Source organism: Eurypyga helias, unplaced genomic scaffold (assembly GCF_000690775.1).
Source record: "Eurypyga helias isolate BGI_N326 unplaced genomic scaffold, ASM69077v1 scaffold16562, whole genome shotgun sequence".
NCBI lineage: Eukaryota > Metazoa > Chordata > Aves > Eurypygiformes > Eurypygidae > Eurypyga > Eurypyga helias.
Genome location: NW_010235673.1, coordinates 80199 through 93106, shown reverse-complemented (window position 1 = coordinate 93106; position 12908 = coordinate 80199). Strand labels below are relative to the sequence as shown.

The 12908-nt window shown below is 43.9% G+C and overlaps 1 protein-coding gene across 1 annotated transcript in view; it reads left to right on the top strand.

Annotated features, from left to right (window-relative positions):
* Positions 1–12908, top strand: part of DIS3L2 (DIS3 like 3'-5' exoribonuclease 2) — a gene marked incomplete at its 3' end in the record, with an annotated part of 168980 nt that overhangs the window by 78342 nt on the left and 77730 nt on the right. The window contains exon 9 of the mRNA XM_010146847.1: positions 131–210. Coding sequence (XP_010145149.1) covers positions 131–210 — 80 coding nt within the window. The remainder of the gene's footprint in view (positions 1–130; positions 211–12908) is intronic.

The following is a 12908-nucleotide window of genomic DNA, read 5'->3' as shown; positions in this document are numbered from 1 at the left end:
AAGATGTTTCCACAGAGTCCTCTGCAAATGTGGTGGTTGTTGTCTGGATGTCTCTGATGGTCTCTGTGTTTTGGTACCACCTTCATGACTGGAAAATAAATCTTTCTTTTCTTCTTTTTTCCTTGGATAGGAAAGAATGCATTTTCACCATCGACCCCTCAACTGCCAAAGATCTTGACGATGCTCTGTCCTGTAAACAACTCCCTGACGGTATGAGTTATGTTTTACAAAAATCTTCTCAGTGTTTATATTCAGCCGTTGACACGTTCGTAGATGTAATTTGTCACGAAGTATTCTTTACCAAGTATGAGTAGGGTAATAAACTAGTCTTTCTCTTGTTGTTTTAATTGCCTGTTTTCAGAAACCTTACAGCAGATATCTTCAAGCTGCACTCTGAAGTAGTCTTGCTGTCAGGAAATGCAGAACCGTTGTGTTTTGCATGATCAGAGCTGTAACGTGATTTGGGCAGATCTCGGCTGTCTCCTGTCATTATGGAGTTACAGCTGAACAGCTCATGTGCCACTCCTGCAGGCTGGAGTCTGGTGAAACTTTGACCTTGAATACGTAGTCCCTGGGTAAAGGAATCCAGTTTTTTGAAGGTCACTGCCTAAATCGCTTTTTGGTGTTTATGGGATGCTGGGAATTGTCAAATGAGCAGTGTGTGCCTTCGAAGTTGTGTTATTCTCCTCATTGCCTTTTAAGCTTTTTGTTCTGCCTTATTTGTACTTCTGCTATGCCGTAAGCCAGTAGAACAGAAAGTAAAGCTCCAGAAGCCAAATCTTGATGATTCTGACTTAAGGAACTTCCCTCTTGTAAGCTTGCTTTGCCATCCAAGTTCTGCTCATTTAGTTTGATGAGATCCAGTAACAGGCTTAGTTAGAAATCTTGCAGGATTTGATTAGCCCATCCACCTCTAAAAAGAAGATAAAGTGGGTTTTTTTTTGTGTCTGTGTGTTTAGTTTTTCTTGCTTTTGTTAATCATCACAGTATGATGATACCAAAGACCTCATTCCCTGTTTTTTGGGTTGATTTTCATTCTGTGCAATGTGGCCAATGAATTGTCATGTCATTTAGACCCAAGTACAGAATAGTATTACAGGGCTATAAAACTGATTTAAAAAAATCAGAGATGGAAGAAATTTTGAGGCAAATAAGATTATTTCTAATTATACTGTACAATAGCAGTTTTCAGACAAGGTTAAGGAGAAATTGCTGTTCTGTTTCACAGAAAAATTGAGCAGTTTTCTTGAGAGGCCCTAAGCTGAACTCTGTTCTCCCTCTTTCCACTTTGTCATCTGAATTATCTGAAGGTTTATGACAGTGTTAAGATCCCACAGCCCCTCGGATCTGAGGTGTTGAAACTGGCTTCTGAGCCTCTACTAATCGCATATGCCTGGGTTTTAGATGTGCAGGAAACCACTCACTGAGCTGGTTTGTGGTGCGTACACCTGCGGTTTTCTCTTCTCCGTAGGCCATTTGCAGAAAGTGTTCAAGGAAAGTATCAGTTTGAACAGGAATTCTTTCCCAGAAAGCCTACAGAGCTATTGCAGTGCTGTCGCTCATACCTGGGACTTGCTGTACCTGTGGATCGGAGGGATGTGGCTGCACTCCAAGTCTGCCTCGTCTTTCCGACCTCGACTGCAGAAAGTGCTGAATGAGGCCTCTTGCTGCAGTCTACAGGGAAGGAAATGTACCAGTACAGAAGGGTCCCCTCTACCCCTCCAAGAGGGTTCTAGGTGTCGCTGGGCTGTTACTTGATTGTGGGAGCTCTGCAGCCTGGCAGCGACGAATCCCCTTGTGCTGCAGAGGTGGGTGGCTGCCATGCTGCCCCCCATGCTCTGATCAAACCTCTTTGGAACAAGTCCTTCTCATGAAATCTAAATGAGTGATTAGATTTTTTTTTTTTTTTAAAGTTGCCTTCTGAGTGGGCTTCATTCATGTGCTTTTCCAGTCTTCCCTGCTTTGTTGCTTTGTTGCTTTTTGTTCTCCTGGAGAGCCTTATTTTGCCTCTTGGAGCCTTCAGATGAAGGTTTACCCTGCCCTTCCCTGGTCTTCTGTGAAGACTGAGGAATATGTGAATGGATCAAATCAAAGCCATCCATCTCTGGATTAATTAGTTTTTTGGCCCACTGAGCCTTACTCAGGGATTTTCAGCCCATGATCCACTGACTACTATAGTGTACGTAGATTGCTGTTATAGGCCCCTGAAATGTGGCTGCCAAAAATAGGGGTATAAATCCGTCAGCATATGTGAATTTTTTTAAGATATCTGTACATTGACTTAAAATTCTTCAGGAATTTGCAAATTTAGAAAGGTCCAAAACCAGAGCTGGGTGTGCGTTGGGTTCGCTCCTTTGTGTTCACTTGCTTGCAAAGCCGTGGTCATTCTCAACGTTTCTGTGTTAAAAAGAACCCTTATGAGAACCTCAATCTTGTGCTTAATAAAGCCTCTTGATCTATTTTGGAGGTACGCTGAGGATTTCTGGCTTTAAAATTTGCTATGCTAGCTGCAATTATTATGACAAAGAGTTGTTTTAGAGGTTAAGAGCTTATCCAGGGCTGGCAAGGCTGCGTCTCTCGTGAGGGCAAAGTTGTGTTAAGAGTTAACACGGCTTTTATTCCAAATGTAAACGTGGTTACAAGAAATTATTATTTTTTCCATCTTTTTTGCCCATATGTAAAACATTTACCAAAAAAAACCCCAACCACCAAAAAACCCCAACACGAGCAAACCACATATCTGGCATCCTCATGATGTCAGGAGATCTCCGAAAGCCAACAGAGAATGCAGCACCCGGTTCAGAAAACGTTTCTGTTGGTGCATAGCACCCGGAATACCTACAAGAAGAAAGAAATCGCTCACTGCCCACATCACTTCTGTCAGACAGCTAAATCGGTTTGATTCAGAAGATTTTGAAGAATGGAATTCTTCGTCCTCAAGCATTCATTGCTAATTTATGCAAGACTGAGGCATTTTCTTTGACTTGCAGGATCTTGGTCAACAAGCAGAGAGATAAGGGACTGGTTTTGCACCTTCCCTCAGTTTTCAAAGGTGGCTGGAGGACTCGCCCATGCTGCCTACTGGGTGTAAAGATGGAAAGGGGTTTTTTTTGCAGAAGTAATCCACAAAGCTGTCCTGAAGAACTACACGGTAGCGGAGTGTCACTAGCAAAGGAAACACAGGATCGTTGTGGGAATAGCTGTATTTTTAATGGAACTTGCATTAGGATATTGCAGCAGTTGGAAACTTGTCAGGGATATATGTTTTAAGTGGGCCAGTCTGGTTTTGAGAGGATTTTGTATTGGCGTCTGCTTTTGATTAACAGTCGTGCTCCTCGTTATTGTTTAATGATAGCAGTAGGGAGGTGAGCTTGCTGTTCGCATTCGTGAGTGTATATTTTAAGAGATCTGTGCCAACAAAAGGAAGTAGGGTTATTTATGTAACAGCTTCAGAAGTATGAACGAACTGTACTCCATTTAGATGACTCAGCATAATCTCGGAGTAAAAGATGAATCTGGACTGCACCTACTTTCTGCAGCCTTTGTAGAGTTGTTTCAGGGCAACTTGAGGTTTTAAGCAAGTTCATTTAAGTCAATACCCTTTCGTGATCCTTTCTGCACGTCTCCCAGCGAGTTGCTGCAGCCAGGAGCATACACCAGAGACGTTCTGCGTTCCTACGGATGTGGCAGAGTGTTCACAGAAAACAACCCTCCTGCTTTCAAGCCTGAATCTTTTCACCCAGGGTGCAGACATTTAAAGGTTTATTCTGATCTTGTCACGTAAGAGCACGCCAGGTGACCTGCGTGTCCCGGCGGAGCCAGGCAAGCTTCCCACACTGGCCAAACCTCTTCTGGGAATCATCGGCAACCGGTGTTCGTATTTCTGGTGGCATACAAAGCTGATGCAGTTGTGTTCGAAGGCTGCTTACTGGTAGGGACAGGGGTGAAATCTGACGCATTTCAAGGCAGCCGATTCCATCTAATGAAATGTCAGGCTGTGCCGTGCAGGAGGCAGCGCAGCGACTGGGTGCATTTCTGGGGACTTGTCTTTCCCGTCTGCAGGTCTTTTAATGCTGATTTCAGAGCAGTACTTTGGGCCATGCTGACAGAGCTCCTGTACCTCTTTTTGTGCGTCTGTTGATGACTAGCAAGATTCTCACTGTTGTTCTTTCATTCCTGTATCCCTTTCTCAAAGTAATTCAAGTTTAAGTAATTTAAGTCTTATTCTAGGAGGAATTGTACTTCAGAATAGAAATACATTCTACAGGCCGTTTACCCTGGGTTTTATGTCCTTAGTGACATTGGTTGTCACTATATAGATACATTCGTTGAATCTCCCCAATATTCACCTCATGTCCTAAGCAAATGAGGCTTCTGCAGCCTGCTGCTCCCTGTTTTTTTCCCTTCCCTTTAAATCTGTTCAACCTGTTGGTGATTTTAAATCAAGTATAGCTAGGAGGAATGAAATAAAAGCCTCAAATGCGTGTTTCCCTAAGTGTCATGCAAATGGTGGCTAAGCAAAGAGGAGAGCTTCTCTTCGTGACCCACACCTGGGAGAAGTGCGGCATGACCTTTCTCCTTAGCAGACACCGGTGAATCCACTGTGGGCTGCAGGTTTTGGAAATGGATCTGTAGGGAACTTACATTGCTGCTCAAGGAGCCCATTTCAAACATTTTTGGTAAAACCACCTGATATTTTGCCAGATGCTGGTAAAATTATCCCTTGTCTACTGCAGGGTTATGGATACTGGGGCTGCTTTTCTCAGACCTCGTGGACACCTTAGCAGACATCCCTAGTGCTTGAGCTCCGGTGTCTTGTGCCTGGAAAACACCTGTAGAGCCCTGGTAGCCCAGAGATGTTCTCTGCCATCTGCTCCTCTTCTCCTTCCATCCTTGTTCTTTCCTGATGTAGGTCGCAAAAATTTGGGTTGGTTTAATTTTGCCAAGTTTTTTGCAAGTATATTTTGCCTTTTAAGACAGAAATATTCCCTCTTCTATTCAGCTTTGTCCCTCTGGCCACTTAAGGACTGCAGGGTGAAATTTGCTCTAGCCACACATGGTACAGGACCTTTCAGCTAATCCATTTGGTTCCCGCAGCACGGAGTATGGGAAGAAGTTATAATTGGAGTCACGTTGGGCTGATTTGCTTAAGGTAAACACTGAAGAATGGAGTAGTGTTGAATCAAAAGTTACATTATGAGATTACTATGCTTCCTTCTTTGTAAGATGTTTAAGATGAACAGTTACCAGACTCAGCTTAGAGAGAACATGACAGAAACCCCACATTGATACAAGAGTCGAATGTAAAATGACCATAAACTGCAATTTACTTAAATTTATTGCCGGAGTCAAGTATGGGAAAAATAAAGACAACCTACAAGGAGTGGGATTGTACATAACATTTGGTCAGTTTTTCCTTTGGTATCGGACATAATTAGCTCGGCTCTTCGGTTACCTGCTGATTAGTCTGGTGGATTTTTGTTCAGGATCTATGTTGTGTCACTCGGAAAGTGAAAAAGACATATTGCAGTGATTAAAACCAGTACCTTTCCTTTCTTTCCATCAAGGGCTTGTGGTTGCAGGTTCTCTGAAATAGGCAAACTGCACTCAGGTCTGTGCCAAAGCCAGATCCCTGCTGTGTCCCACAGTGTGCTGCTGTGTAACGCTGGGGGAATGCAGTGTCTACTGTGGATTTTGCCTCTTCTTTTAAAGTAACATGGGCTTGTCTGTGGAAACACACATCACTTCCAATTTCCAGGTGCGGAGTTGAATGGAATCAGATGGCTGGATTGAGTCACCCTTCCTTCACCAAACCTCTCTCTCAAAATCAGTGAAATGGCTTGACAGCACAGGGCACCCTCAGCTTGAGTAGAAATAGGGCAGCTTGCTCCAAACATGATGGTGGTTGAAAGGGAAATAGACTGAGCCCGCAGACAAGTGCATTCAACTGGGTGATAACGTAACAGGGTGGAGATTAAGCAAGTTTAGATTTGGTTGGAGTATTGATTGCTGAAACATAATTTGTTAAAGCATTTCTTGCATATATTTGAAAGCTACGTGTGAGAAGATTGGTTAAAAGCACGATTAAGCAGAAATGGGCAGGATTTCTTATTGGTAATTTGTATTTATTACACTGGATTTTTGTATCAAGTATAGATATTTCATAAAGATTCCATCCTTATCCCAAAGTTTTAGTTTTGACCGTACACAAAGAAAGCTGTAGGGGAAAAAGACACAGGATTAAAACAATATAATAGGTAGATTATCTGTGAAGGACTAATGAAGACCATGACTGCAGAACATGCAGACAGATGTGCAAATACCAGTAGAATTACTCATAAAAGGGAATTTCTTTTCCTGTAGGGAAGAGAGAAGCTCGGGTGAAGTTGCCTTCTGGATCATTTCAGTTCATAAATTCAGGACCTGGGACAATTCCCCAAAGATTTCGAGGTGCAGGATGCTGTGTCCCAGTGGATATCCCTAGTAGTTGTGGATATGGGCTTAAAACGAACAGTGTCTGGTTATATATTGAAGAAAAAAAGGAGTTTGAGTAATGGGAAGATGATGTAGAATTTCCTGTACGAAAGATCTGGAAGCACTTTACGTAGGATTTCTGTTCACCTCAGAAGCAGGAGGGTCTTTAGATAAGAACTGCAGATGGTAGGTGATGAGCAGCTAGAGAAAACAGGAGTTTTCAGTAAATTTGGCAGATAAGAATCAGAAGATATGTGAGGAAGATTAACTTTAAAAGGGTACAAATAGCTAGGAATAAAACCCACATGGTTAACTTCAGTCATATGTATGCAGGCAGCAAAGAAGTTACTGCTGTATATATTCTTTATTATCAACTTTCTTAAATGGCGGGATCCCTCAGAATCGCTCGGTTATTGCTTTAACTTTTAATTTATTGCAATGCAGGGGTTTCGGAACCCAGCTGAACAGGAAAAACATCTTCTTCCAGTGCAATTCACCTCAATATTTCTTGATTGTTGACTATTATGCTAGTTACACAGAAAGAGTACAACCAGGTGCAGATGGAAATATTTTGGAAATCTTTCCAAAAATAAATGAAAAAGTTGGATGGCTAAAAGTGATGTCTCAGAGGCTGCCTTCTGTTCTCAAAGAAGTTGAAATGTCAAGGCTGTGCAGTGGAAGTACCTTGTACGTGTTTGGCCTAACTCTAAATCCCAAGGTCTCTTTGAATGCCTGGGAATGCTCACTCGGCCTTGGATTACTGTGTTTGGTAGAGATATAACAAAAGAAACTGACCTAGCAGTAGAGAGAGACTCATCCCTCCCCACTCTAAACCTTCACTTCAGGAACAGGATGACATCCTACACCCAAAATGATTGTAATTCATCTTGAAAGCTGCTGGGTGCCACTTCCCATCTCTTTAAATTCAAAGACTACTGATTTCCTGATAGAGTTAGCTTCTTGAATAAATCTTGCAATAGTGATAAAAACAATTCATGATGTGAATACGAGAAATTGTCCTTTTACCTTCATTGTGTTGGCTGGAAACCCCGCTGTTTAGAGCCTGCTAGGAGTCTCCCTTGGTAACTTCTTCCTACCAGCAAGGAGCGCTTCCTGAGTCAGCAATGTGAGTCATTGCCTCAGTATCCTGCTTGTCATCTTGTCTTGGTGAAGGATTAAAGATCCAAGTGCTTGGGATTGACTCTTGAGTAGCAAAGATCCATGTTGGGTCTAAGTCATAAGGAATCATCTAGAGGTTCTCCCAGAGGTGACCATAGAGCAAATACTGGCATTCAGTGGATAAATCTGACGTATTCGAGGTCTGTAACTCTTCTTTATGTTGCTCATTACATTTCAATCTTGCAAAGAAGTCAATGCCACTTATAAAACCTCTAAGTGGAACTTGCATTTTTGGCACCTCACAATGTCACTAGGCACTTGTGCAGACACAGAGACCAGCTTACCCATGACCCTCTGCAGTGTAAGCAGGTACCAGCATAGGAACAGGGAGAAAACCTGTGCGGGTAGAAGGTGGGACATGGGCGTCGCTGCATAAGGAACCATTGTGCCTGGTCTCAGTCTGCCAGTGTTGGACACATCTTATATATCAAAGAAATGGCACTTTCTCTTAGTTTTCCATCATTATGCTGTCTGTCCCCACCTGTTCTGTGGTCTGGCCTGACTTCTACTATTAAAATCCTTGCACCTCACTTTCATCTGTATTTTCCTGCTTGTATCTTGCTCAGCAGTGTGAACAAATCTTTATGCAGTGTGTTTATTCTGTTGGGTATCGTTCCCGGTGTCCTTCAGTCTGCAATTAAATGTTTTATCTTGTGCATGCTGTGTAAATTCTCTCCTTCTAAGTGTTTAGTGGTTTTCCCTCAGGAGAATTCCTTTCTTGTGTAAGTATCCAACTTAATGGTGCAGTGGTACCGCTTGCACCTAAGAGCTCGTTCATCCTGCTCCGGAGTTACTGCGTCGGGTTTGGGGGTAGTTTTCAGGAACAGCGTTGGGCAGTAGGTGCATTCTGCGTGGCAGCATCTCCTGTCACAAGGGGATGAAGAGCTGACCTGGGTTCTCTGGCAGACCCGCAGGACAGGACGCTTGTGTGTCATGTTTCTCATGGTATCGTGATAGGATTTGTGAGGTCTGGAGACACAACTTCTGATTATTCACCAGCTTAGATGTTTCCAGTTCATGTTGTTGAGGTGCAACACTACCACCACGAAGATCTATTCCATGTTACCGTGGATGGATTGGTCTCCTGAGAGCCTGGGAGTGCCTCGTGCTGACCAGGAGCCGTCTCTGAGCGTACTCTTCAGAGCTGGGCAGCATGGGGAGCACCTTCCTTGCAGGGGCTTTAAACTCTAACCATAGCCAGAGCATTTGAAACAGTGCTTAGCTGATTCGGCTTGTGCTGGTTTGTCTGTGCAACTCGGGGCTCTGTAATGCGCGACACGTGAAGTGCCACGTTGTGGAGGTGTCCTGCTTTTGTTTTGCAGTATAAAAGGTAGCTTTTAAATTCTATTAAGTGTTTTTAGGACATTGCTGAATTTATTAGCTGCTACAGACAAAAACGGTATAAAATTCACGTGGAAGACCTGCTCCCAGCACTTAATTTACTAGTAGATAAAGTCTCCTCATAATTCTGAAAGTATTTAAAGAATTGCTGATGGCTCATGGAAAACTCTGGAAAGCATTCTGCTTAGGAAGGGCTCCTTTCCTAGTATGTTTTTCTGCTTTTCATCTTCACTTGTCCTTCATTGCACTTAATGAACACACAGGTTTTGTTTTGGGCCTAACCTAGAGCCGATCCCAAATTGGTTTGTAAAAATCACGGTCATCTCTGACATTCAGTTGATGCCAGAGACAAAACGGCCAAAGGTCAGGGTAGCTGAGACCTGAGGAAAACAGTACTTTAAAAGGCACTGCCAAGCAGGTAGGAGTTATTCCAGATTTTTAGACTCATTGATGTCCCACACTGACCTTTTAACTTCAAAAAAATCACAAAAAATGTGTTAAGCTTTATTTTTATGGAATGTCCTGAGTATTTCCCGGTTCTCTCAGGATCGTGGAAAGCATCACTTTGCAACATCGCTCTTCCTATCACTGGTTTCTCAGATACTTCCAGAAATCTGGGAAGTACCAAGACCTTTGGTATGGGAAGAATTCACATTTGAAGACTTTTTTTTTTTCCTATTCCTCTGTGATGTCCCCCTGTTTCTCACTTTGTAGTAACTGGCGCCAATCCCGGTTCTGCTAAGGATCCGGTCCGTCTCACACTTCCCGAGTATGTGCAGTTAAATGAGAAAAGTCACAGCTTTTATTGTCTTTACAGTAGCCCAGCTCCTGAAGGGAGGTAAATGTGATCTGTAAATGCTAAAAAATTGAAAGGTTGAAAGAAAACAGCAGTTTCAATTGTCATTTAGCAAAGCAAAACCCCAGATCCAGCCGTCCTTTTGCTTCCAGCGTGATGCCGGCAGTTGGAGTGGCGGTGCCTATATGTGCCGGCTGCCGCTCTCTTTGCCCCGTGGAAGTCGGGGTCTGACCGTGGCCACCTCTCCAGGTGCTACAAACCCAGTGAAAAGTGACTAAGCATAGTTCGAAGAAGAGTTCAAATATCTTGAGACCTTGGTCAGGCTGTTCCTGATGGTGCCCCGGTCTCTCTGTGGCTGGTGGGTGAAGGAGACTCTTTCTGCGGGACGTTTCTCATGCAGAGCAGTGGCAGAGGGGCTTGGATGGGGACATCTCCTAGAGGCAGTGCTGGTAGTACTTGGTATTTGGTGGATCGTTACCCTTTAGAGGTGCTTGTTCTTTGTTTGGGCAGACAGTTTTTCCTCTTTCGAAATTGTTGCAACATTGACTTAAGTCACATTTATGCTTGGGTGGAAGAGTTGCTGCTCTGTGCCCCCGGGACTTGTCCCACTCCCTTGAGATACAGGATTCCGACTCCTTTTGCCAGAGTCTGCTTGTGGGGTTATGTCAAGGAAGAGGCCTTTAGAGAAGGAAAAGTCTACTGCTTGCTTTAAAAAAAGGTGTAATTAGTTGCATTTCGGTTGGCTAAAGAACCATCATGTGATAGTTTAAAAAATTTGGTTTTCTGGTAAACAAGTTAATGGATTTATGCTCAGTTGCACTGCGCTTTCACAAAGCAAAATGGCCCTGGGGCACACAAGTAAAATTTAAGCACTTTCCTTGTTATTTTAAAATAAGTAAAATACAACACACTGTCTGATTTTCTGAACAATAGTTTGGCTTCCTGTGGTGGAAAAGTAACCTCAGCTGAGAATTAAAGCCACCCACCTTTGTCTTCAGGCTCCAGAGCAGACAAATAACTCGCTCTTTCCATGGTTCCACTTTTATTTTTGTATTAAACTCTTCTCATCCTCTTCTCCATCTTGCCTTTTTTTTTTTCCTCTTTCCCACTTGTTCTTTTCTCCCACTCAGTCATTCTCTGTTCTACTATCTCTGTCCCAAGAGGAACACTTCTGTAACACGTGAGCCATAGATGTGCATACAGCTCTGGCCGTCTTCAAGGTCAGGCTGGACGAGGCTTTGAGCAACCTGGTCTAGTGGAAGGTGTCCCTGCCCATGGCAGGGGGGTTGGAACTGGATGGTCTTTAAGGTCCCTTCCAACCCAAACCATTCTGTGATACACATGCCAGAGAGAAACAGAAATGCTGGGGCTTGAATCAGGTCCTTCATTTAAAGGCACGTGTTGAAGATCTGTGATGGCCTCTAGCTACTTCCAGCAGTTTTCACTGATCTAAGAGCCATTTTCTGCCTTGGTGCAACTTATATTTGGGTTGTTGTCCACCCCTATTGCTATCTGCCGTCCCCTCTGTGAAAACCTCCATTGTAGACACTGTCCTTGCCCGCTGGCCCCGCGATCACATGTGAGAACCTCAGCCTTGATGAAGACCCATTCTCTCCTGTAGCACTGCTCATAGCAACCAAAAGAGCATGTAGGTTAAAGGCCTCATTTGCCTCTCTTTATGCGAGTTTTTCATACTTTTGCAAGGCACTAACTATTGCTTTGCAGATAAGAGCAGCAGCACGGTGCCCCCAGGGCAGGGGAATGGCAAAGAGCTGTAATTATTTGCTGCAAGAGTTTGGGCTAGCCAGGGAGCAGCCAACTACCTTGAGTTGCTGGCAGCAGGCAGGGAGTTGGCTGTTTTCTGGCTAGAGCAAACACTTTGCAGTCTGCTTTGAACTCTGCTGTATCTCCCTATCTGAGGGGCGAAAACAGTGTGAGGAATTGTGGCTAATAACAAAAAATTGGTGTTAGATTTTAAGTTGACTTAACGCTCTTGCTAGTGCTTGTTTTCTCTCCTGAGAACGGTGATGCTTGAAGGTGAGATGAAGATAAAGGGGAATATGTCTCCATGCTAGAGAATTACCTTCTGCTGGTTTGTCCTTCAAGAGCTGCATTTTTAAGTTCCATGGTCCTAAAATTCACATATGCTAAGGTATGAAGCGAGCTTGCTTGGTCTGTCTCTGCATTTTACTAGGGCTGACGAGGGTTGCTGAGGACAGAGAGGGATTTGCTGCCAGTGTGTTCCCTTGCACACTGTTCAGATACATTCAACTCAACTTTCTAATTCCTGGGGCAAATACTTGATACGACTTGCTGAGTTGGCAGTGGTTATGGAGCATTTACAGACTGAAAGGACATTTTCCTTCTCTTCCAGCTCTTTCTTGCTAATCCTTTTTTGTTTATAATTTTCCTCAATAAAGAAGGAAAAATGCTCTTTTAACGGTTTTGTTGTAGAGAATGAGATCTTCAGTGAAAAAAAAAACAAAAAGGAACAACTTGTTCTTTGTTCTTCTGTGAGGTGCCACCAATTCCCCTTTGATTTTAGCATCATATCAGTGTTACACACACAAGGTTTTGGAGTGGGTTCAAGAAAACCAGATTCTCAGATCCAGGAGCTAAATCTTCTCCAAAACTGCTGTGTGTCTAGAGCAGCATCGTGCTGGGGGAGACCTGCCATGCGTAGCTCTGACACCTGGTAAGCTTTGAGAGGGGATGCAGGCATCTGAGAGGTGGGCTACTGCCAACCTCATGGAGTTCAACCAGGCCAAGTGCAAGGACCTGCACCTGGGTTGGGGCAGTCCCAAATACAAGGGTAAGGCTGTAAGGGTAATACACCAGGCTAAGGCTGGGTGGAGAGTGGATACAGAGCAGCTCTGAGGAGGATTTGGGGGTGCTGATGGATGAAAAGCTGGACATGAGCCAGCTGTGTGCACTGGCAGCCCAGAAAGCCAACCGTATCCTGGGCTGTATCCAGAGAAGTGTGGCCAGCAGGTCGAGGGAGGGGATTCTGCCCCTGTACTCTGCTCTGGTGAGACCCCACCTGGAGTGCTGCGTCCAGCTGTGGAGCCCTTAATATCAGAAGGATACAGACTGGTTGGAGCGAGTCCAGAGGAGGCCA